Consider the following 25,212-nt stretch of genomic DNA (forward strand, 5'->3'; position numbering starts at 1 on the left):
CATCTGAGTTAAATTCTGCCATTCCTATTTTAGTTCAGTAGTTCCTAAGATGTTGAGGTTCACTCTGCCCATTTCCTGCTTGACCTCATCCAATTTCCCTTGCGCTTCACAGACTCAACATTCCAAATTCCTATGCAATATTGTTCTTTACAGCATCAGACTTTACTTTCACCACCAGATACTTCCACAACTGGGCACCATTTCTGCTTTGGCACAGCTGCTTCATTCATTCTGGAGTTATTTGTAATTGCATTCTGCTCTTCCCCAGGAGTGTCCTGGACATCTTCTGACCTGGGGGGCTCATCTTCTGGAGTCATATCTTTTTGCCTTCTCATACCACTCATGAGATTCTCACAGCAAGAATTCTGGAGTGATTTTCCATTCTGTCCTCCAGTGGACCACAGTTTGTCACAGCTCTCCACCATGACACGTCTGTCTTGGCTGGTCTTTCACAGCAGGCTCAGAGCTTCATTGAGTTACACAGGCCCATCACCACAAAAGGCCGCAGTCCATGATGTGGCAGAACACAGTATGATAAATTATAGTCACCATGTTATACATTAGTGCCTCAGGCCTTATTCCTTCATTTTATTTCTCATTTCATAACAGAATGTTTGTATCTGCTTCTAGACCTGTTTTGAATTCCCCCAGGATCACCTACAGACAATTTCTACTGTGTCCTTTGATTTCCATTTTTTGTTTTTTAGTCCATCTAGTCAAGGCTATGGTTTTTCCAGTGGTCATGTATGGATGTGAGAGTTGGACTGTGAAGAAGGCTGAGCGCCAAAGAATCGATGCTTTTGAACTGCGGTGTTGGAGAAGACTCTTGAGAGTCCCTTGGACTGCAAGGAGATCCAACCAGTCCATTCTAACGGAGATCAGCCCTGGGTGTTCATTGGAAGGAATGATGCTAAAGCTGAAACTCCAATACTATGGCCACCTCATGCGAAGAGTTGACTCCTTGGAAAAGACTCTGATGCTGGGAGGGATTGGGGGCAGGAAGAGAAGGGGATGGCAGAGGATTAGATGGCTGGATGGCATCACCGACTCACGTCAATGGACTTGAGTTTGAGTGAACTTTGGGAGTTGATGATGGGCAGGGAGGTCTGGTGTGCTGCAATTCAGGGGGTCGCAAAGAGTCGAACATGACTGAGAGACTGAACTGAACTGAGATTCCACACATACGTATCTTTTTGCTGTTAGGTTTATATTATTTAGCATAATGATCTCCTGGTTCATTCATATTCTTGCAAATGTCAGGATTTACTTTTTTAGGCTGAATAATATCCCATTGTGTATGTTATGTATGTATATTTGTGTGTGTGTGTGTGTATCACATATTATCATGTATTCTTTATGGATTCACCACGACAAACAGGAAGTTTCTCTCCAAGTTGTTACTGTGACTCTTTAGGGTTAAAACCTATAACTCTTTAGGGTTAAAAACTTTGTTTCCTTTTGCTATATGACCAGAAGTGAAATTGCTGGATCACATGGTATTCTAATTTTATTATCTGAAGAATTGCCATTCTATTTTAAATATTTGTTGTACCAATTTACATTCCAAACATCAATACATATGGTTTGTTAAGTGATATCGGGCTTACCATGAACTATCAAAGGGTGTACGCTCAGATCCTAAAGAATGCCTGTGAGGTCTGTGTGGGGGTCACAAGAGAGGTCTCTGTACAATGATCTGAGAGGACTCTGGGTAAGATTACTCCATGTGGGTTTGTGAGAGGGTCCTGTGTGAGGTCAGTGTCAGTCTGTCTGAGGGCTCTGTGTGGGGTCAGTGTGGGTCTGTGAAAGGTTCCTAGTGGGATAAATGTGCATCAGTCAGGTCTCTGTGTAGGGTCCGTGGGGATGTTCTAGAGATCCCTGAGCAGAATCAATGTGAATCTGTGTTTGACCCCTGTGTGGGGTTAGTGTGGATTGTGGAAGATTCCTGTGTGGGGTTAGTGGAGCCTCTGTGTAGGGTCAGCGTGGGTCTGTCAGAGGTCTCTCTATGGGGTCAGTGTGGGTGTTTTAGAGATCTGTAAGCATGATCAGTGTGAATCTGTGGTTGACTCCATACGGGATCAGTGTGGATTTGTGGCAGATTCCATGTGAGGGTAGTGGAGTCCCTGTGTGGGGTCACTGTGAGTCTGTGGCAGATCCCTGTGTGGAGTTAGTGTGGGTCAGTGGGAGGTCCCTGTCTGGGGTGAGCGTGGGGCTCTGGGAGGGCCCTGTGAAAGGTCAGTGTGGCTGGGTGGGAGGTTTCTGTTTGGGGACACTGTGGGTCTGTCAGAGGTCCCTCTCTGGGGTCAGTGTGGATCTGTCTAGGTCTCTGTGTGGGGTTTTGGGGGGCCCTGTGCTAGATCAGTGTGGGGATGTGGGAGATCCCTCTCTGGGGTCAGTGTGGGTCTGACCCACTCTTTGAGGGGGACCCTCCATTGCTGTCCTTTCTGCACCTCACGGCAGGAGAAGGGCAAGGGCCTCTCCACGTCTGGTTCCTTGCTGTTCTGTCAGTGTCCCTCTGCGTCATTGCTCCAGACAGGGACCTTAGTTCCAGCCCCCCCGACTCAGCACTCACCTTTTGGCCCCTCTGAGAGGACCTGGCATGAGGCAGGCTCAGGATCCGTGCTCTGCGCTCCCCTCTGTGAACTCTGGGGGGCACTCAATGACCTAGGACACACCCCTTCCCTCAGACCCTGGCTGAGCCTCCATGCCCACCATGGAGGATGCGGTGCAGAGGCAGGACGCCCCAGGGAGAAAACACAGCACAAGCAGGCCCGTGTCCTCTGCACCCACAGCCCCAGGCCTGGTCCCACATGTGGGGGTCCTGACAGGCATGGAGGCGGGGCCATTCCTGCTGGCTCCTGGATCGGGGACCCCCTCCAGGAGCAGGTCTCTCCACCATGAGAGTGACTGTGACATAGAGCCCCAAATTGTTCTAAGGGATTGCTCGTCACCCCACTTTCCTGTGTGGGTGGGCCCTGGGGAGGAAAGCTGACGGCACCCTCATTCTCGACAGGTGACTTTCTGCTCGGTGACACATCCTGTCTGCTGGTCTCTTCCCTCTCCGGGCTCTGGGATGAGTGAGGCTGAGAGCAGGTGAGATTTACTATGACCCCTGCACAGTCCCTGGGCCTGTTGAGCCCCCCACCTGTCCCTTGGGAGCCTCCTTGGGCCACACGTGTAGATCGAAATCACATACCATGAGTCTGTCCTGGGCTCCCCGTCCTGTGAAATCTGATTATTTACATTGTGGAGAAGTGCAGCTTCCCTTCTCGGAGGTTCTGTTGCCTCTGGCAGCCTGGCCTTCTGTGGAGGAGCTGCAGGTGTTTTTCCTCTGTCTGAGCTCTTGGAGCTGGAGTAGAGGGGAGACTCTGGGGTGGGGCCACCAGGAGCCACCGGGCCCCTAACTTCTTTCCTCTGGGCCTGTAAATGGTGGTGAGATGCCAGGGGCTCCTTGGTCTCTGTGCCCTCAGTGGGCACCTCTGCCCCCTGCCTCCTTCCCCACATCCCACCCTAGGGGCACAGCGTCCCACCCTCAGACCACGAGGTGACTGCACACATAGCTGTGCCCCTTGTTCATTCTCCCAGGGCAGGTGGGTGCTCTGAGCAGGGCCGTCCTCTCCTCTGGGGCAGGGGTGGACTGGCCCTGGGGGGCCTCCATGTTCCCCACCACACATCCTCAGAGCTGGGAGTCTGTGGTCCTCATCCTCAACTCTGCTCCAGAGCATGAGAAAGACAGAGGTAGGGTGACAGGCCTGGCACATCTCATTCCAGCTCCTCCTGGGAGAGGAGGGGCTTTCAGGGCAACTTCATCTATCCCACCATGACATGAGGACAAGGTTCTCCCACCTCTCACTCAGGACCAGCACTGCCCCCAAACGCCCCTTCTTATTCTGACATGTGAGTTTGTCTCTGACACTTTCTGAGCCTGAGGGAAATTTCAGCCTCTGAACAGCCCCTCCCGCTACAGCTCCACAATTTCCAGGTAGAGAGAGAGCAGGATAAGATAGCCAGATCCTGAAAAGGGGGAGGTCTTTAGGTTTAGTTCACCTTGATGTGTTCTGAATGCTATGGATGTTTCTGTAATGCTGAGATCATGGAAACTGAAGGTGCCGTGAAGGAACTGGGGTGAAGGCGAGTATCCACGCTGGGGTGTACCTCCCCCCATGGCCCCATCCCACCTGAAAGCCAAAGCAGGCACCTTTGGAAAGAGTGGGCCATTATCCACTGCCTTTCTCCCAGCAGGGTGCAGACAGAGGCCACCAGATCTCATAAGAAAAACATTTATTTCAGGAAGCAAAAATATTTGTAGTAACAAGAAGCTATTAGCATGCAGAGGATATGCTAATATGAGAAAAAAGAATAGTCTCTGTAAGATAAGCATTTATTCCTTGGAATCGAGTTTTCCTAACAGGAATGCTGTGAAAAGCATGTTCTGATTGACCAAAAAGGGCATGTTTCTGAAGGAGAGAGTGCCTTGGACAGTGGAGGGAATGGCCTGCGATACTTGCACTCTTGAGCCATGATGCCAGGTTCTGCCTGGAAGGGGACCTGGCTCCCTGGGTGAGAGGGCCCACTTGCTGTCCCTGGGACTGGTCCACTTACTCTCTTTTGGAGAGCTATAGCCCATGGGGTAACTTGGTAATCATGGGCTGTGTCGCTTCTGACTCGTTTGCCCTTGGTCGGAGGGAAAATCTTTGGTGGCAGTAATGTGGACCTAATGAGTCCTGGAATTCTGCTTTAACCAATTTAACTCCAAGGCACGCGGTCTGTGGTGAAGCACCATCTTCTCGTTTAGGATCTTGTCCGACAGCTGTCATGAGAGTCTGGCCTCAACAGCCCTGCTGTCCGTGGTTGACTTTGGCTCTGGGCTGTGGCTGTTTCAGGCTTGCCTTTTGGCAGGGGCCCTTCTGATTCTTTGCATTTACTGGGGGAAATCCCCTGAAGAAGGAGATTAATCCTTTTTTTGAAGCAGCTTTCTGAAAGAACCTATCCACTCTGCAGGATTAACTGTTGAAACTTGCTTCCTAGGGACTCGGCTCATTGCTTTTCCTGGCCAGAGTGACTAATCCCTGGGACCTGGTGGCCGTTCATTCCGCCAGTCCTTTTTGATGCTGTCCTAGTTTGGGACTCCTATATGCCTCTTTCCCTTCAGTGGGGACACACTTCTTCCTCTGGCTCTTATATTTGGCCTCCCACCTCAGGGCCACCTGCTGCCCCTGGCTGCTGCCTCCACTCTATGTAACATCATAGAGCATCTGGGAACTGGACATGGATGTGTCTCCTCTGGACAAGGTTTGGGAACAAGACAGAGATTCCTGAGAAGCCAAGATGTTTGCAGCAAGAAACTTATCTGAGTGACAGTCTTGGAGAAGTGTATCCGTGGCACAGTTCTGAAGGAGCAAACTGGTGGCCCAGCCTCGGTTCTGATTCTGCTGGTATGTGAACCCTTGGAACTCAAGCTTTTGAAGCTGTGCCTCAACAGTTAGATCTTTCAGATTTGAGGCAACAGACTTTGTATTCAATGAAGGTCTTCAATCGGACCTTGGAGATCGTGGACTCTTCAAATTCATATTGATGAGTAGGGAATTGACCCGCACACTAGGTTCCAAAGTCTCTTCTCCAGCAGGGTCTCCTTCCACAGGCTCTTGTTCTTGTCACCTGGAAGATGTATCTTACTACAGTCACGACAGAGTAAGATTCTGGGGAGGCTCGTCCCCCGCTTCCTCCTGTGACTCGCTGCTGGCCGTTGCTGAACTAGGACTGGGCTCCAGGCTGCCTTTGTCAGCTGCCATGACAGAGGCATCATGCCACTTTCTGGTCACTAAACTGTATGTGGTGGCGTGAGAAGGCGGCTAGCTTTCTGTGCAGTCAGATGGTCCTCTGAGGACTTACGGGTGTCACCAGCTGTGGGTCCTCCCAGAGCCCCCTGGGCTTCCTCACTCACCTGTGAGGGAGTGGGGAGGGGCCTCTCCAGGGAGGGATTTGCCCCTCTTGTTACTGCTGTCTCGCATGGGGCTGAGGAGGTTTTCCCTTGGTTAACAGAGCTATTGAGGTGTCCTCAGATTGACAGGTGGCCTTCAAGGTAGACCCTTGAGCCTTTTTCAACTTCAAGCTAAGCATGAACTTGAGGACCTGGAAGAGTAGGTCCCACCTGTGCCTCACCCTCAACTTTACTACATGTGTTTCCAGCTCCTGTTGAATGTCAGGACTGAGAACAACAGACTCAAGGGAGTTGTTCATGGAGGCTTCCCCATGCTGAGAGGAGTGTGGATTTTCTGTCTCTATGGGAGCATGCGTCTCTCCAAGAATGTCTAAAACAAGGTTGTCAACAAATATCGAACTGTAGACATTCACAGGGATCTCAGTCTCATGGATCTGCTGTGCCTTCCTCCCTGTAAGGATTCGTAAGACTGCTGGAGGCTTTCTGCTGAGGCTCAGCTTTCTTTCTGACTCAGGTTTCACTCTTGGATCATTCACTGGAGGGTTGGCTGAGATCAGGTACAGATCTTATAGGATCCTCCCCACACTCTGCCCTACATCATATTGCAGGTGGGATTCGTGCTGGGTGCTTGGACCTCATCTTCTCTGTGTCCTGGCTGATTTTGCCTCAACCTGCAGAGGCCTTTGAGGGCCCCTCCCAGCCCTGTGCCTGACAAGGCCTTGGGAATTTATTCTAAGGCTGCATCAGTTTCTGAGACGCTCGAATTCTGCAGGGCAGGCCAAACTGTTGCTGCATGAACCTTTTGGAAAACTGGTGCTCCGGTTCCTCCCAAACCTCAGGGCTGGCCAAATCCTCAGGAAGGATGGAGACAGAGCTGTGGGCCCAGAAAGACCTGTTCTCCTGGGGAAGATTAGGAGTAACCTGGCTAAAGACTTGCTGAGATTTATTAACAAAAGAGGGTAAAGCTCTTCCTCTTTCTAGTTGCTTTTTCCAAAAGTGACATTCCAGGTTTTCAGTTGCATTTGAGATGAAAGATTATGCCTTATTTTGAGACTGTAGGGCAAGATGTTTCACAGGACCCAATCTGGTGTTGAGAAGATGGTCAGACTCGGAGAGAGAGTGATTGACGGAGAGTGGTCTCTAACTGTGCCTGAGCTTGTGCTTGACACTGGGGCATGTCTGGAGTCAAGGGTTTGGGTCAGGCTTGGATCTCCATGGGAGCCTGAGGTGGAGGTTGAAACTGCTGCATGGTTGGAGTCAAGGTTAGTGGTTGAGCCTGGTTCTCCATGTGAACTTGAGGTGGTGACTGATAGGCATGGTTGGAGCCAGGATTGGGGGCAGGCCTGCATCTCCATGTGATGCAGAGGTGATGGTTGCACCTGGGACATGGATGGAGTCTTGTTTTGAGATTCATCCTGGGCCACAGGTTGAGTCAAGTGCTGGGCCAGTGTCAGTTGTGAAGTTACTTTTGATGAAATTTGGAATGGTTTGGCCTTAGAACACTCATTGTTAAGACAGGGCATAACTCAAGAGGGGACCCAGGTACTATGACAGTAGCCACCAGACTCTCACTGTGCAAAACAGGGTAACCCTCCAAGAGATAACTGTGTGTCTTCTGTAGATGGTTCCCCAAAGTGTCAGGATATCAGGGCTTCTTGGGAACAAGCAGCTGTTCCAGTTTGCCTTTTATGCTCAGAGGTTTTGGTGACCCAAGGTGTCCTGCTTGTCACCGAGTGACTTGATCCTCTTCCCCCAATGAAGTTAGGTGATAGCCTGCCTCCTCCTCATTTTCCTCCTCCCAAATCTTCCCTTCTACCCTCTTGGTGGTTAGTATCTCCAGCATCTTCTGGACATCCATGTTGACAAAAAAGAGGCCACCAGCCTCTACCTGCCTATTTGTGGGGTCTCCCCAAAATGAGGCCTTTGGTGAGTGGCTGGGAAGGTGGTCTTGCTTGGATTCTAAATGTGTCAAGGTGGAGAAGCTCCAGGCTTTGGCTGCCTCCTGTCACCATGCCAGGGCTGATACAAGACTGCTTGAACGGACAATGCCTGAGATAGCTGGTCTTTAAGGGGAGTGTGGAGATGCCCTGTGTGGGACGGTGCCAGTGCAAGTACCATGGAGTCACTCCTGAGTGGGACTCAGCATGGAGTCTGATGGCGGTGGGGCAGAGGCGGGTGTTGGAGGGCAGGCTCTCGCATGAGAGGGGCTTGGCGAGGAAGGGGACAGGGCAAGTGGCCAGGGTGAAAGGCTCTCCAGTGGAAATAAAGGCTCTGGTGTTGGAGAAGCACTCAGGGATGAATGTGAGGGAATGGAAACCAAGGAGGTCACTGAGCCTGGAGAAATGGTAGAAGCCCAAGGTAGGGGACACTGGGTCAGAGGAGCTGGGGAGACGGGGGAGCTGCCTCTTCCCTGCATGGTTGGTGGGCTCCAGCAGGAACTGGTTGGCATGCCTCACCAGGTGAATCTTTACATGAGAGCTGATCAAAGCCTCCCTTCTCAGGGAACCTCCCTAGGTGTCTGCAGGAGACATGGGAACAAGCTGCAGCCAGGAGCCCTGGGGCCAGGAGGACTGGGCCGCGCGGGCAGGGGTGGGCGTCTGCACCCCCCAGTCTGGCGCGGCCCCAGTGCTGACTTCACAATGCTCCTGCTGTCCCTCACCCCAGGACGTTGGCCATACCCCGCCCCCAGGACTCCCCCTCTCAGCTCAGCCCCAGGCTCCCAGTATCCCTGGGGCCACACCTTAGGCTTTAGGAGGAAGAACCACCTAGAAAAGAAAGGGAAGATTTCCAGAAGTGAAGTCAGGTCCCAGACCTCTTCCAGTGCTTCCTGGCAATCTCTTCAAGCTGAAAATCGGCATACTGGGTCATGGTGGTGAACATAGGAGCCTAGGGCTCTAAAAGGGAGATGAGTGCACTGTCACTTCAAGGGGACACCACTGGGAGACTGGAGACCAAGCACCTGTGTCTACGGCCACACAATCCCTGACAGTGATGGTGAAGCTCAGGAAAGGTTTATCATTTACAAAGTGTTTCCATATTCATCACCCCTTGATGCCCTCACAGCTTGCCTATGGGGAGGACGGGCAGGCACCACTCTGCAGTTGAATCTGAGCAAAGTAAAATCATGTGTTCTACGAGTTCTCGAGGGCTCACCTCCCAGTGTGGGTGCTATTTGTCCAGTGCAGCCCACATGCCCTTTGGTACAGAGCCTTTTCCAGGCCCCTCACAGCTTCATTCAGGTATCTGGGTAGTATTCTCCTTCCCAGAAGCCTCCCTGGGAGTTCTGTTTCTCAAGGGAGAAGTCCTGCCACTGGCCTCTCTCAGAGTCTGTGGAGCTGGGTCCTCATGGCCAGAAAAGTGAGGACTAACTCTGGGGGCACTCATGGCTGGACATCAGAACTCACCTTTCAAAGCTCCATTTCTCTTGATGCTTCTGCTTCTTCCCCTCTGCTCCATTCAATGCTGAGAGAGACAATGAGGACTTAGGATCCAAATCTCAGTCTCCTCTCTCTAGACAAGCGTCAGACACCAGCATCCATACATGATATGACTTTCTACATTTCACTGACAGCTCTGTGATTCTTCTTTCCTTTCACTCATTTTTAAATGGATGAAATGTTTTGTTTTCCTTCTTTGAAGGACATAAAGGATTTTCAGTGTGAGATTCTCTCTAGACTTCTTTCTTCACTGTTCCTCTGTTCAAGAAATACACGCATTCTCAGACTATGGGTGAATCTGAGCTCCATCAGGCAGGTCTCTGCTTCCTGATACCAGCCTCGCCACTTCCCAGCTCCTGCTCTGAGGCTCTCGGGGCTTCAGTACTGCCAGCAGGCCAGTGCTGTCTGAGACACTGTTCACAGCTGCTGAGCTAGTGCTCAGGAGTCTGTCCTCTGGCTGAGATTCAACTCAGAATTCAGTCATTGGCCTCTGGTCACTGTGTTTGGGACTTTCTTGGAGCCACCTACCTACCTGGATACAGGGGTTGAGATCTTTCAACAGAAATCCTAGTGTTCACTGTATCTCTGCCCAGCCTGGTTTGTCCCTAGAGGGATGACCATCTATTCTTTCTTGAGAATACATGTCCTGTTCTTTTCCATCTCAAGGGTCATATTGACTCAGAAAAGTGAAAATAATAATAGAAAAAAACAGAAATATGTGCTTGTAAATCTGGACCAAGAGTCCCTTACCTTCCTGATGTTTCCATGTTTTCTAGGAGGAGGAAAGGATGGGTTATACTCAAGTTAGTGAAGGATCAGGAAAAAGAGCCCCAGTCCACACAGAAAGGTGAGGATTGTATCGATCACCCAGGAAGTGAAACTGGAGTTCAGTCAAATATCAAAAGTGCTTTTCAGAGAAAAGAGAGGATTCTCCATTGTCTGCATCACACTGCTGCCCTCAGGCTACTAAGCACAGGATGTGACCTGGGGACTAATGTACTCGGCCCACCTCACGGAGCTCTGGTCTGGCCACAAAGGGCTCTTGGGCGTAAGAGGGAGTAGCAGAGGAGGAGGCTGGACTGCAGCCCCTCCGAACCATCCAGCCCCTCAGCTTCTTGCATCTCCCTTCCTCTGAGCCTTCCCATCCTACCTTCAGTTCGGTTCAGTTCAGTTCAGTCAATCAGCTGTGTCTGACTCTTTGCGACCCCATGAATCGCAGCACGCCAGGCCTCCCTGTCCATCACCAGCTCCCGAGTTCACTCAGACTCACGTCCATCAACGTGAGTCGGTGATGCCATCCAGCCATCTCATCCTCTGTCGTCCCCTTCTCCTCCTGCCCCCAATCCCTCCCAGCATCAGAGTCTTTTCCTGTGAGTCAACTCTTCACATCAGGTGGCCAAAGTATTGGAATTTCAGCTTTACCATCAGTCCTTCCAATGAACACCCAGGACTGATCTCCTTTAGGATGGACTGGTTGGATCTCCTTGCAGTCCAAGGAACTCTCAAGAGTCTTCTCCAACACCACAGTTCAAAACCATCAATTCTTTGGTGCTCAGCTTTCTTTATAATCCACTCTCACATCCATATGTGGCCACTGGAAAAACCATAGCCTTGACTAGATGGACCTTTGTTGACAAAGTAATGTCTCTGCTTTATGCGGTCTATGTTGTCCAAGGAGTAAGCATCTTTTAATTTCACAGCTGCAATCACCATCTGCAGTGATTTTGGAGCTCAAAAAAATAAAGTCACCCACTATTTCCAATGTTTCCCCATCTATTTCCCATGAAGTGATGGGACCAGATGCCATGATCTTCGTTTTCTGATTGTTGAGCTTTAAGCCAACTTTTTCACTCTCCTCTTTCACTTTCATCAAGAGGCTCTTTAGTTCTTCTTCACTTTCTGCCATAAGGGTGGTGTCATCTGCATATCTGAGGTTATTGATATTTCCCCGGCAATCTTGGTTCCAGCTTGTGCTTCTTCCAGCCCAGCATTTCTCATGATGTACTCTGCATATGTTAAATAAGCAGGGTGACAATTGCAGCCTTGATGTACTCCTTTTCCTATGTGGAACTGGTCTGTTGTTCCATGTCCTGTTCTAACTGTTGCTTCATGATCTGCATATAGGTTTCTCAAGAGGCAGGTCAGGTGGTCTGGTATTCCCATCTCTTTCAGAATTGTCCACAGTGTATTGTGATCCACACAGTCAAAGGCTTTGGCATACTCAATAAAGCAGAAATAGATATTTTTTCTGGAACTCTCTTGCTTTTTCAATGATCCAGCTGATGTTGGCAGCTTGATCTCTGGTTCTTCTGCCTTTTCTAAAACCAGCTTGAACATCTGGAAGTTCATGGTTCATGTATTGCTGAAGCCTGGCTTGGAGAATTTTAAGCATCACTTTACTAGCATGTGAGATGAGTGCAATTGTGCGGTAGTTTGAGCATTCTTTGGCATTACCTTTCTTAGGGACTGGAATGAAAACTGACCTTTTCCAGTCCTGTGGCCACTGCTGAGTTTTCCAAAATTGCTGGCATATTGAGTGCAGCACTTTCACAGCATCATCTTTCAGGATTTGAAATAGCTCAACTGGGATTCCATCACCTCCACTAGCTTTGTTTGTAGTGATGCTTCCTAAGGCCCACTTGACTTCACATTCCAGGATGTCTGGCTCTAGGTGAATGATCACACCATCGCAATTATCTGGGTCATGAAGATCTTTTTTGTACAGTTCTTCTGTGTATTCTTGCCATGTCTGCTTAATATCTTCTGCTTCTGTTAGGTCCCTACCATTTCTGTCCTTTATTGAGCCCATCTTTGCATGAAATGTTCCCTTGGTATCACTTGTTTTCTTGAAGAGATCTCTAGTCTTCCCATTCTATTGTTTTCCTCTATTTCTTTGCATTGATCGCTGAGGGAGGCTTTCTTATCTCTCCTTGCTATTCTTTGGAACTCTGCATTCAAATGGATATATCTTTCCTTTTCTCCTTTGCTTTCCACTTCTCTTCTTTTCACAGCTATTTGCAAGGCCTCCCCAGACAGACATTTTGCTTTTTTGCATTTCTTTTAATTGGGGATGGTCTTGATTCCTGTCTCCTGCACGATGTCAGGAACCTCCGTCCATAGTTCATCTGGCACTCTATCTATCAGATCTAGTCCCTTCAATTTATTTCTCACTTCCACTGTATAGTCATAAGGGATTTGATTTAGGTAATACGTGAATGGTCTAGTGGTTTTCTCCATTTTCTTCAATTTCAGTCTGAATTTGGCAATAAGGAGTTCATGATCTGAGCCACAGTCAGTTCCTGGTCTTCTTTTTGTTGACTGTATAGAGCTTCTCCATCTTTGGCTGCAAAGAATATAATCAGTCTGATTTCGGTGTCAACCATCTGGTCATGTCCATGTGTAGAGCCTTCTCTTATGTTGTTGGTAGAGAGTGTTTGTTATGACCAGTGCCTTCTCTTGGCAGAATTCTAAGAAGCTTTGCCCTGCTTCATTCTGTAACCCAAGGCCAAATTTCCCTGTTACTCCAGGTGTTTCTTGACTTCCTACTTTTGCATTCCAGTCCCCTATAATGAAAAGGACATCTGTTTTGGGTGTTAGTTCTAAAAGGTCTTGTAGGTCTTCATAAAACCATTCAACTTCAGCTTCTTCAGCGTTACTGGTCAGGGCATAGACCTGGATTACCGTGATATTGAATGGTTTGCCTTGGAAACAGAGATCATTCTGTTGTTTTTGAGATTGCATCCAAGTACTGCATTTCAGACTCTTTTGTTGACTATGGTGGCTACTCCATTTCTTCTAAGGGATTCTTGCCCACAGTAGTAGATATAATGGTCATCTGAGTTAAATTCACCCATTCCAGTCCATCTTAGTTCACTGATTTCCTAGAATGTCGATGTTCACTCTTATCATCTCCTGTTTGACCACTTCCAATTTGCCTTGATTTATGAACCTAACATTCCAGGTTCCTATGCAATATTGCTCTTTACAGCATCGGACCTTGCTTCTATCACCAGTCACATCCACAACTGTGTGTTGTTTTTGCTTTGGCTCCATCCCTTCATTCTCCTGGAGTTATTTCTCCACTGATCTCCAGGGCATATTGGGCACCTACCGACCTGGGGAGTTCCTCTTTCAGTGTGCTATCTTTTTCTTTTTCATACTGTTCATGGGGTTCTCAAGGCGAGCATACTGAAGTGGTTTGCCATTCCCTTCTCCAGTGGACCACATTCTGTCAGACTTCTCCACCATGACCTGTCTGTCTTGGGTGGCCCCACATGGCATGGCTTGGTTTCATTGAGTTAGACAAGGCTGTGGTCTGTGTGATCAGATTGGCCTGTTGTCTGTGATTGTGGTTTCAGTCTGCCTGCCCTCTGATGCCCTCCCTCTGTGCCTATCGTCTTTCTTGGGTTTCTCTTATTAACTACAGGCAATTAAAAATTAGATTAAAATTATATGAAATTTACAAGGCAATCAAATACAAAGCAAATAGAAATAGTTAAACCTTCAGAGTCAATTTTTCATAAGTTGCCAGCACCCTTGTTTCTGAAATCAATAAACTAAAGAAAAACTTTTGAAACATTCTATACACATACCCACACATCTTTTATTTTTTTATTTTAAAATTAACTTATTTATTTTAATTGGAGGCTAATTACTTTACAATATTTTAGGTTTTTGCCATACATTGACATGAATCAGCCATGAATGTACGTGTGTTCCCCATCCTGAACCCCCTCCCACCTCCCTCCCCATCCCATCCCTCAGGGTCATCCCAGTGCACCAGCCCTGAGCACCCTGTCTCATCCTTTAAACAAATCAGCCCAGCAGTTTCAAATCTAAGGATCAAGGGTTTGTTTTGTTTTGTTTTGTTTCAGTTCAAACATTTTCCTTCAGCATTTGTTATAAGTTGGACTGCTAACAGCAAATTCTCTCAGTCTTTATTTATCAGGAAATATTTTTATTTTACCTTCTTTTCTGAAGCATAGATTTTATAGACATGGAATCCTTGGGTGACAATTTTTTTCTTTCAGCTCTTTGAATATGGCATCTCACAGTCTTCTCTCTGCTGTTGCTGATGGAAGTCAGTGGTTACTCTTACTGTGTTCCCCTCGTATATGGAGAACAGCTTTTCTCTTGTTACTTTCAAGATTTTTCCTGATTTTTCCACACTTTAACCAAGATTTGTCTTAGAGTGGATCAGTTTGGTTTCATTTTTCTAGAGGTAAACACTGCCTCTGAAAATTGTTTTCCATCACAATTTTATACGTTTTCAGCCATTATGTCTACAAGTAATTTTGTTCCCTCCCCTTTCTCTCCCTGCTTTCTGATAGTCTCTTTCCTTTCATACTTGATGGTGTGCTGAATGGATGCCATGGATCATTTTCCCTCAACATTTTTTCTCTTTGTTTTTACATTGATTTCTATGAATCCATCTTCAACTTTATGGATTATTTCTGCTAGCATCTCAAATGTGCTATTGAACCTGTCTAATCAATTTTTCATTTTAATTATTTTAGTTTTCAAATCCAGAATTTATATTAGTTTCCTTTTTTAATTTGTAGCTTTTTATTGAGTTTCTCTGTTTGTTGACTTGGTATCATACTTTCACCTAATTCTTCAAACATGGTTCCATCATTTCATTTTGTAGTTATCATTATTTTGATACTTTATCTTTTGACCTTCATACTGAATTTATAAGTGATACACTTATATGAGTTATCAGTGGTATGTTATACAAATGTTCCAACATTAGAGTTTTCTGATTTTAACTGTATACTTACCTGTCCCAGCAGGTTGATAAGGAGTCCAAGCCTAAAGCCCCTTTAAGAAGGAGGCAAACTTTCTTTCTTTTTCACATTCTTTTTGCCTTAGATAAGTAGGCATTGTAGGGAGCAGTATCTCAGGTTCAAGGACATTCCTTTTTTTGAGCTTTGGATATATGTTATAGGAAAGGGTCTGGGCAAAACGCTCACATCCTTGAGGTGTTTTTGGTCTATTCTCAGAGGCTAGTTGAGAAGTATATATGGCCCCGCTTAAATTAGTGAGGTGGGTACACTCCTGCCCCCTTCTGATGTCTGTGTCAGAAGCTTTTTCTGCCACCTTAACTTTAAATAAAATATACACAAAGCTTGGAGTGACTGAGATTGTCTTTGGTCCCAGAGTTATACCTTCTTCTTCAGACACCATGAAGTCAGTGGCATCAGTCACCATTGACTGCTAGGTTATCATCTTGGGGGCTTGTCCTTATCTTCAAGACAAGGTAAGGACACTCAGAGCTGAGACTCTTTTGTTCTTTTACTGTGGTCTCTACTTTACTAAACAGAAGCGTACGGACTGAACTTCTTTCCCCCAGTCAGTTCTGTGCGACCCCATAGATGGCAGCCTACTAGGCTCCCCCGTCCCTGGGATTCTCCAGGCAAGAACACTGGAGTGGGTTGCCACTTCCTTCTCCAGTGCATGAAGCTGAAAAGTGAAAGTGAAGTCACTCAGTCGTGCCCGACACTTAGTGACCCCATGGACTGCAGCCTACCAGGCTCCTCCATCCATGGGATTTGCCAGGCAAGAGTGCTGGAGTGGGTTGCCATTGCCTTCTCCATTTACATTGCTAAGAGGTTTAATTAAGTTGTTAAAAAGGATACTCTGACTTTGTCTCTAAAGCTTATCTCAATAACCAGTCTTTGAATAAAGATCAGATGCTCAGGATCTACAACCGGGAGATCAACAGCAGGCTATAGTCATTTAACAAACTAAGTCAGATGACCTGGAGATGTCACTAGGCTACACCTAATAGAAGTTCTTGACTGAAGTTCTTACTTATGATTCTACTATTACTGCTAACTGTATTGTTTTCTATGTGCTGCACTCAACATGCCAGCAAATTTGGAAAACTCAGCAGTGGCCACAGGACAAGAAAAGGTCAGTTTTCATTCCAATCCCAAGTGTTGCTCCTTACATTATCAAGTGTGTGACTGAGCCACTGATGTAATAATGGCATACATTTCCGTATGAAATCCCTAGCTGTGAAAAGAAGAGAAGTGAAAAGCAAAGGAGAAAAGGAAAGACATAAGCATCTGAATGCAGAGTTCCAAAGAATAGCAAGGAGAGAAAAGAAAGCCTTCCTCAGCGATCCATGAAAAGAAATAGAAGAAAACAACAGAATGGGAAAGACCAGAGATCTCTTCAAGAAAATTAGAGATACCAAGGGAACATTTCATGCAAAGATGGGCTCAATAAAGGACAGAAATGGTAGGGACCTAACAGAAGCAGAAGATATTAAGAAGAGGTGGCAAGAATGCACAGAAGAACTGTACAAAAAAGATCTTCATGACCCAGATAATCACGATGGTGTGATCACTCACCTAGAGCCAGACATCCTGGAATGTGATGTGAAGTGGGCCTTAGAAAGCATCATTATGAAAAAAGCTAGTGGAGGTGATGGAATCCCAGTTGAGCTATTTCAAATCTTGAAAGATGATGCTGTGAAAGTGCTGCACTCAATATGCCAGCAAATTTGGAAAACTCAGCAGTGGCCACAGGACAGGAAAACATCAGTTTTCATTCCAATCCCAAAGAAAAATAATGCCAAAGAATGCTCAAACTACTGCACAATTGCACTCATCTCACACGATAGTAAAGTAATGCTCAAAATAATCCAAGCCAGGCTTCAGCAATACATGAACCGTGCAAGCTGGTTTTAGAAAAGGCAGAGGAACCAGAGATCAAATTGCCAACATCTGCTGGATCATCAAAAAAGCAAGAGAGTTCCAGAAAAATATCTATTTCTGCTTTATTGACTATGCCAAAGCCTTTGACTGTGTGGATCACAATAAACTGTCGAAAATTCTTCAAGAGATGGGAATCCCAGACCACCTGACCTGCCTCTGGAGAAACCTATAAGGGACCACTCTTCCCAGGTGCGTGCTTTGACTTCCATATGGGATAGGGCCATGGAAGGAAAGTGAACCCCAGCATGGATACTCACCCACACTCAATTCCCTCCCTGCACCTCAGTGTCCATAATACCAGCACAGTATTAAAGAAACAAGCAACAGTATTTAGGATATGTCACGGTGAACTAAACCTAAAGACCTCTCCCTTCTCAGGATACAGCTCAGTCCTCCACACCTCTCTCTCTGCCTTGAACTTGTCAGGCTGTAGGGGAAGAGTTTACAGAAGCTGAAATTCAACCCAGGCTCAGAAAATGTCAGAAATAGTCTCACTCATCAGAATAAGGAGGGGAGTTTGGGGCAGTGCTGGCTGAGTCCAGGGTGAGGGAAACCTCATCCCCATGTCATGGTGGGATTAGATAATGCTGTCCTGGAAGCCCCTCCTCTTCCAGATGGAGCTGTAATGAGATGTGCCAGGCCTGTCGCCCTTCCTCTGCTTTCCTCGTGCTCTGGAGCAGGGTTGAGAATGAGGACCACACACTCTCAGCTCTGAGGGCTGCAGTGTGGAGCATGGAGGCCCCTGAGGGCTGGTCCACCCCTGCCCTGGAGAAGAAGACAGCTCATAGTACCCGCTTCTGCCAGGGAATGGGCAGGGGGCATGTGTTTGTGTGCAGTCCCCTCACTGTCTGAGGGTGGGACACTGTGCCCCTAGTGTCGGATACAGGGAAAGGAGGCAGGGGGCAGAGGTGCCCGTAGATGGTGCAGTGACCAAGGAGCCCCTGGTGTCCCACCAGCATCTGCAGCCCCAGAGGAAAGAGGTGAGGGGCTGTTGGCTCCTGGCAGCCCCACCCCCAGAGTTTCCCCTCTACTCTAGCTTCCAGAACCCAGACAGAGGGAGGCCACCTGGACTCCCTGACAGAGGGCCAGGCTCTCAGAAGCAGCAGAGCCTCCAAGCAGGCAACCTTCACCTCTCCACAGTATAGTTAATCGGCTTTCACAGGACTGGGAGCTCTACCTATGCATGTGGTCCAAGGAGGCTCCCAGGTGACAGGTGGCACTCAATAGGCCCAAAGGCTCTGCTGCAGTCATAGCAAGTCTCACCTGTCATCAGCCTTGCTCAGCACAGAGCCCAGACAGGGAGGAAGCCAGCAGACAGGATGTGTCACCCAGCAAGCTGGTGGAGAAGGGTGCTGTCAGCTTTCCTCCCCAGGACCCATCTACACAGGAAAGTGTTAGTCACTCAGTCATTTCCAGCTCTTTGAGCCCTGCAGGCTCCTCTGTCCATGTAATTTTCCAGACAAGAATACTGGAGTGGGTAGCCATTCCCTTGAGAGATATTACTGACCCAGGTATCGAACCCAGGGCTCCTGAATTGCAGGCAGATTCTTCACCGTCTGAGCCACCAGGGAAGCCCTGGAAAGCAGGGAGACAAGAGCAATTCTTAGAGCGATTCGGGCTCTGTGTCACAGTCACTAAGGCTGTGGAGAGACCAGCTCCAGGAGGGGCCTCTGGTCCAGCTGACAGCTAGAATGGCCCTGCCCCATGCCTGTTAGGACCCCACATGTGGGACAAGGACCCCCACATGTAGGACAAGGACCAGGTCTGCAGGGCAGCGTGCACAGGCCTGCTTGTGCTGAGGTCTCTACCTGGAGCCAGGTCTTGCCTCTGGGCCCCATCCCCCAGGGTGGGCACAGCAGTGGGGACTCCGCCAGGACCTAAGGGAGTGGCTGAAACCAAGGGCACAGAGTGACCTCCAGCGCTCAGGCGAAAGGGAGCCATAAAGCAGAGACTCTGAGCCTGGGTGCTGCCTGGTCCTCTCAGAGGCATCGAGAGGTGAGTGCTGAGGGCGGGGGAGCTGACCCTGAAGACACCTGTGGGGATAAATGACACAGAGGGACACCAACAGAACAGCAAGAAGCCAGATAGAGGGAACCCCTGAGCCCTTCTCTTGCTGAAAGGGGCAGAACAGCCAGCAATGGAGGTCCCCTCACTAAGAGTCTCCACACAGAGACTCACACTGTCCCCACATGGGGACCTCCCGTACACCCCCTCTGAGAAATCTCACTCAGAGACCGCTCAGAGCATCCCACAGAGACCTCACTGTGAGACCCCCCACGCACACACCTCACAGGTGTTCTTTAGGGTCTGAGTATCCACCCACTGATAGGTCCTTCATGGTGGGTCTGATGTCAGTTAACAAACTGGCAGCACAGGAGAAGGACCAGAGATGGTGCCCGGCCCCAGCTCCAGCTCCCAGAACTCCAAGACATCCAGACATTGTCAGCATTGCCCTAAATGGCATTCTCTGCTTGGGGACATGCTCGTGACTTCTGTCCTTTGTAACCATTGCCTCTGAACAGAAGAGTCACGGTGTTCCATGTGCAGACCTGCCAAAGTCTTTCCTCCACAGATCTTCATCAGCTTGAGCTCTGTCCCATGGCTTAGAGAGTCACAAATTTTAAACATGAGTTAAATGCTGCCAACCTCCAATGAAAGAGTCTTATTTGTCCCATTTATTCATCTTCCTGTCAGATGATGCCAATATCATATTGTTTTCTTTTCTGGAGGATAAGATCTGAACTCATGACACAGGTTTCTTTACTTTGGAAACAAGGTAAAGGACAGCAGCAAATGGGCTCTAGAAATAAAATAAACCAACAACAAGGTGTGTGGAGTTTCACTCACCTCCCAGGGGGGCATGCAGCTAACAGCATTTTGTACATAACAGCTTGTGTCAGGCTTGGGTTTTCAGTTCAAATGCAACAGCCTAAAATTATGTGTAGGTTTTTCAAATGATCGTATATCTGGCAATATTCCTTTTTGGTCCCCTGCAAAAAATACTTATTTTTTTTCTCACAATGTGGTAATGCCCTCAAATGATATTATGCATATGTCCAACATATGATATAATCTTAATGTCCAAGTAACATAGCTTAAACTGATTAACTATTTAAGAAAATTTGTTATTTAAATAATTCTTTTAAAATGTACAATTTCCAAGACTCAAACAGGCTCAATTCTATGTTCATTACACGGTTAAAAAGTAGTGTGTAATTTACAAAAGATATCATTTAATCTTGCTTGATATATACACATGGTCTAATAAAATGACCAGAAGGGACTCCATATCTGAATCGAAGCAAGTTTACATAAATAATCAAAGTGTGCATTAACATACACCAAGGGTACTGCAGTCATCAAAATCCTCACATTGTATATCCAGCCCTTTCCAAAGTGGAACTTCGGTGATATCACAGTCATACTTCTCATTACTCATAAGCAACTAGTTTCCCTGCTTTGGTAAAACTGACTTAATGATAGCTGCCATGCATTTATGATTCTTAAGTCAGATTATCTGCATGACGACAATCTTTCCTCTAAGAGAAGCAGGGTTGATATAAGGGCTCTTTTGGCCTATTTATGTCAACCAGGTGGTACTACAGGTGGCACTAGTGGTAAAGAACCTGCCTGCCAATGCAGGAGACATAAGAGACGTGGGTTCCATCCCTGGGTTGGAAAGATCCCCTGGAGGAAGGTATGACAACCCATTCCAGTACTCTTGCCTTGAGAATCTCCATGAACAGAGAAGTGTACACAAAAGCTCTTGGTGACCCAGATAACCATGATGGTGTGGTCATTCACCTAGAGTCAGACATCTTGGAGTGTGAAATCAACTAGGCCTTAGGAAGCATTACTATGAACAAAGTAAGTGGAGGTGATGGATTTTCAGCTGAGTGATTTAAAATCCTAAAAGATGATGCTGTTAAAGTGCTGCGCTCTGTATGCCAGCAAATTTGGAAAACGCAATAGTGGCCACAGGACTGGAAAATGTCACTTTTCATTCCAATCCCAAAGAAAGACAATGCCAAAGAATGTTCAAATGACTGTACAATTGCTGTGAAGTGAGACCCTGACTCATTTCGCATGCCAGAAAAATATGCTCAAAATCCTTCATGCTAGGCTTAAGCAGTATATGAGCTGTTAACTTCCAGATGTACAAGCTGGGTTTAGAAAAAGCAGAGGAACCAGAGATCAAATTGCCAACATCCATTGGATCATTGAAAAAGCAAGAGAATTCCATAAAAACATCTACTTTTGTTTCATTGACTACACTAAAGCCTTTGATTGTGTGGATCACAACAAACTGAGGAAAATTTGTAAAGAGATGGGAACACCAGACCACCTTGTCTCCTGAGAAACCTGTATGCAGGACAAGAAGCAACAGTTAGAACTGGACATGGAACAACAAACTGGTTCCAAATTGGGAAAGGTGTACGTCAAGGCTGTATATTGTCACCTTGCTTATTTAACTTATATGCAGAATACATCATGAGAAATGCTGGGCTGGAGGAAGCACAAGGTGGAATCAAGATTGCCGGGAGAAATATCAATAACCTCAGATACGCAGATGACACCACTTTAATGTCAGAAAGTGAAGAGGAACTAAAGAGCCTCTTAATGAAAGTGAAAGAGGAGGGAGAAAAAGCTGGCTTAAAACTCAACATTCAAAAACAAAGATCATGTCATCCGGTCCTATCCCTTCATGGCAAATGATGGAGGAAAAGTGAAGATGGTTCAGATTTCATTTCTTGGGCCCAAGATCAATGTGGATGGTGACTGAAGCCATGAAATTAAAAGTGCTTGCTCCTTGGAAGAAAAGTTACGACAAATCTGGTGAGTGTATTACAAAGCAGAGACATCACTTTGCTGACAAAGGTCCTTATAGTCACAGCTATAGTTCTTCCAGTAGTCATGAATAGATGTGAGAGTTGGACATAAAGAAGGTTGAATGTTGAAGAAGTAATGCTTTGAACTGTGGTGCTGGAGAAGACTCTTGAGAGTCCCTTGGACTGCAAGGAGATCAAACCAGTCAATCCTAAAGGAAATCAACTCTGACTATTCATTGGAAGGATTGGTGCTGAAGCTTCAATACTTTCGCCACCTAATTTGAAAAGCTAACTCATTGGGAAAGACCCTGATGCTAGGAAAGACTGAGGGAAAGAGGAGAGGCGGGTGACAGAGGATGAGATGGTTGGATGGCATCACTGACTCCATGGACATGAGTTTGAGCAAACTCAGGGAGACAGTGAAGGACAGGGAGGCCTGGCGTGCTGCAGTCCATGAAGTCGCAAAGAATTAGACAGGATTTAGTGACTGAAAAACAACAAAGAGGGCAGATAAAGTTTGCTGAATGTCCTTTTTATTACATGGAACCCCAAATGCTGTAAATAGAGAGTTTCCAAACTAGCTGTCAAATGGCTGCAGATTCTTCCCTCTTTTGTTTGTATAATCGAATAACAGATCAATCAGTGTGAGCAGGGATGATTTTAGAAATGGCTTGTAAAAGTCAGTTGTTATTTTGGAAGACTTTTAAGTTGCTGTGCTGTGCTTAGTCTCTCAGCCATGTCCCAACTCCTTATGACCCCGTAGACTGTAGCCCTGCCAGGCTCCTCTGTCCATGGGGATTCTCTGCCCAAGAATACTGGAGTAGGTTGTTATGCCCTCCCCCAGGGGATTCTTCCCAACCCTTGAATATCATCCTGGGGGTTTTCCGTTTTGCTTCCTGTATCCATTTGGGGGCCTCCCCCAGTCCAGCCAACATGTGTACAAGCTGAGAAAGATCTAGCACTTTGGGGTCATAGGTCCTGACACTGACTCTTAGCTCTTCAAAGAACTTAGGGGGCTCTTTCTTAGGTTTAAAGAACTCTCTGGCTGGAGCTCTCAGTTCAGTTTTGGCCAAGGAGTAAAGAATACCTGAGGGCGTTCACCTGCAACCTCAGATACAGTTATTTTAAAATGATAATTTTTAAATATACTCTTTGAATTAGAGAAGTAGCTCAGACAGAGAATTAGTAAAACATGAGTACTCATGTGAGAAAGACAAGCTAAGGTGGGCAGCAGGATCTAAGTCTTTGTAGTGTTTTGATTTAGGTGCATTTTGTCTCTTTAATTGTTTATAAACTTATTTTTAATTGGAGGATAAATGCTTTACAATGTTGTGTTGGTTTTTGCAGTTTAACAATGTGCACCAGCCATAAGAGTATATATATATTTATCCACTCCCTCTTGAACCTCCCTCCCACTCCAGCTCTTCCCACTTCCCTAGGTTGTCAAGGAGCACCAGGTTCAACTCCCTGGGTTATACGGCAACTTCTCACTAGCTAACTATTTTACACGTGGTAACACACATGTTTCAATGCATTCATTAGCTTTTCGTACTGAGTCCTTAAACGAAGCTATTTTGGAATCTTGAAACCTTCTGTAAGCTTTTATGTATCAATTAAAGTTGGCGTCTCATTCACCTTGTCCACTTTGGGATCCTATGCTCTCTAGGGTTTTCCTTAAATGAACAATCTTGTCTAACTGGAACACTCCCCACAATGACTACTGTAATTCTAGATCAATATTAGTAAAACTTTGCCATCTTCTAAATATCTATAGCCTCTAGGTCTACAGCTCTTCCATATAAAATATAAAATAAGCAGGTGTGCCAGAAGGTGGCATGCTCAGCAGTGGAAGGCTCCCATACTTCTTTAGCTAGCCTTGGTCATCCCAAAACAAGACAAACAAACCTGTACCATCAGCACCACCTGAGAGATGCTGCTATGACCTGGCCAAAATAAGGCCTGGCGTGCACAACCACCAGTTCTTAGAGAACCTTGTATTGAGAAAAAGGATAGAACCAGCAAATCCCTGGAAATGGGGACTACAAAGAGACTCCATGCAAAATGGAGAACTAAAGCTGCCACCGCCAGTTCTCAGCACAGAATCTGGGCTGATACTGATTCCAAACACATGGGGAACTAGAGACTACATTGTCAGTTTCCAACTTGGAATCTAGCAAACAAAATTAGGGGCTAGGGTTTACCACTCAAAAATAGATTGGGAACATGTGTATACCCGTGGCAGATTCATGTTGATGTATGGCAAAACCAATACAATATTGTAATTAGCCTCCAATTAAAATAAATAAATTTATTTTTTTAATAAATAAATTTATATTAAAAAATAGATTGGCAACAACCAAGAAATGTTACTGTGCGCTGGAAATTTGATCTAATAGGCTATGGGTTTGGCCTCAGGCACAACGATCTGCCAGACAACCTAACCTGCCCTAAAAGGAAAGCCAATTAAATTGGGGGCACAAATGCCAAGAGAATGGAGTACAAACCAAGAGGAGCTTACTAACAACCTCCATGAATGGCAAGAAAGACTGTGAACTCAGAGGATGTGTGGGCACCACAGTTGTTTCTCTTTGTCACCAAATTTCATCAGAAATTCCCTTGAGATCCCATCATTGCCACCGGTACATTAAAAAACAAAAATTAGCTAAGTAAATTTGAAGATTTACTTTGAATTTAAAACAAATGACTCTACTACATGATTCATGTAACCAGGCAGCATTTAATTCAGAAGACAGAGAGATACTCCAAGGAGGGACACATCACGGAAGGCTTTTAAGGTAAGGAGGGCACGACAAGGAAATAAGTCGTCACTATGTGAACAAGTGTAGTATCAGTGGACGAAAGTAAACATCCAGGTGACAATGGCTTCTCTTTAGCTAAACGGAAGGATTTTCTATGAGCTGGGTTTCTTGTTGTCTGAAAGGGAAGTCTTCCTCCTCTGGCTGGAGGGGAAATGTGACTGCACTTGTGTGAGAATGCAAGGGGTATCTCTTCCTGTTGGGTAACTGAGGATGCATGACACGGCATGAGAGCCCCTCTACAGACCTTGCACACTCCAGCTGTAGTCAAGGTTGGCTTTTCTTTTTGTTGTTGTTGTTTTCGATATAAATTTATTTATTTTAACTGGAGGCTAATTACTTCACAAAAGTGTATTGGTTTGGCCATACATTAACATGAATCCGCCACGGGTGTACACGTGTTCCCCATCCTGAAACCCCCTCCCACCTCACTCCCTGTACCATCCCTCTGGGTCATCGCAGTGC

The 25,212-nt window shown here is 46.6% G+C and overlaps 1 protein-coding gene across 1 annotated transcript in view; it reads right to left on the reverse strand.

The window, feature by feature from the left end:
- The window catches only part of LOC128066257 (putative serine protease 47), an 81,726-nt gene extending 75,715 nt beyond the window's left edge, over positions 1 to 6,011 (reverse strand). The window contains 1 exon segment of the mRNA XM_052659357.1: positions 5,945 to 6,011. Coding sequence (XP_052515317.1) covers positions 5,945 to 6,011 — 67 coding nt within the window.
- Between the last annotated feature and the right edge of the window lie 19,201 nt (positions 6,012 to 25,212).

This window comes from Budorcas taxicolor, chromosome 20, assembly GCF_023091745.1.
Source record: "Budorcas taxicolor isolate Tak-1 chromosome 20, Takin1.1, whole genome shotgun sequence".
Lineage (NCBI taxonomy): Eukaryota > Metazoa > Chordata > Mammalia > Artiodactyla > Bovidae > Budorcas > Budorcas taxicolor.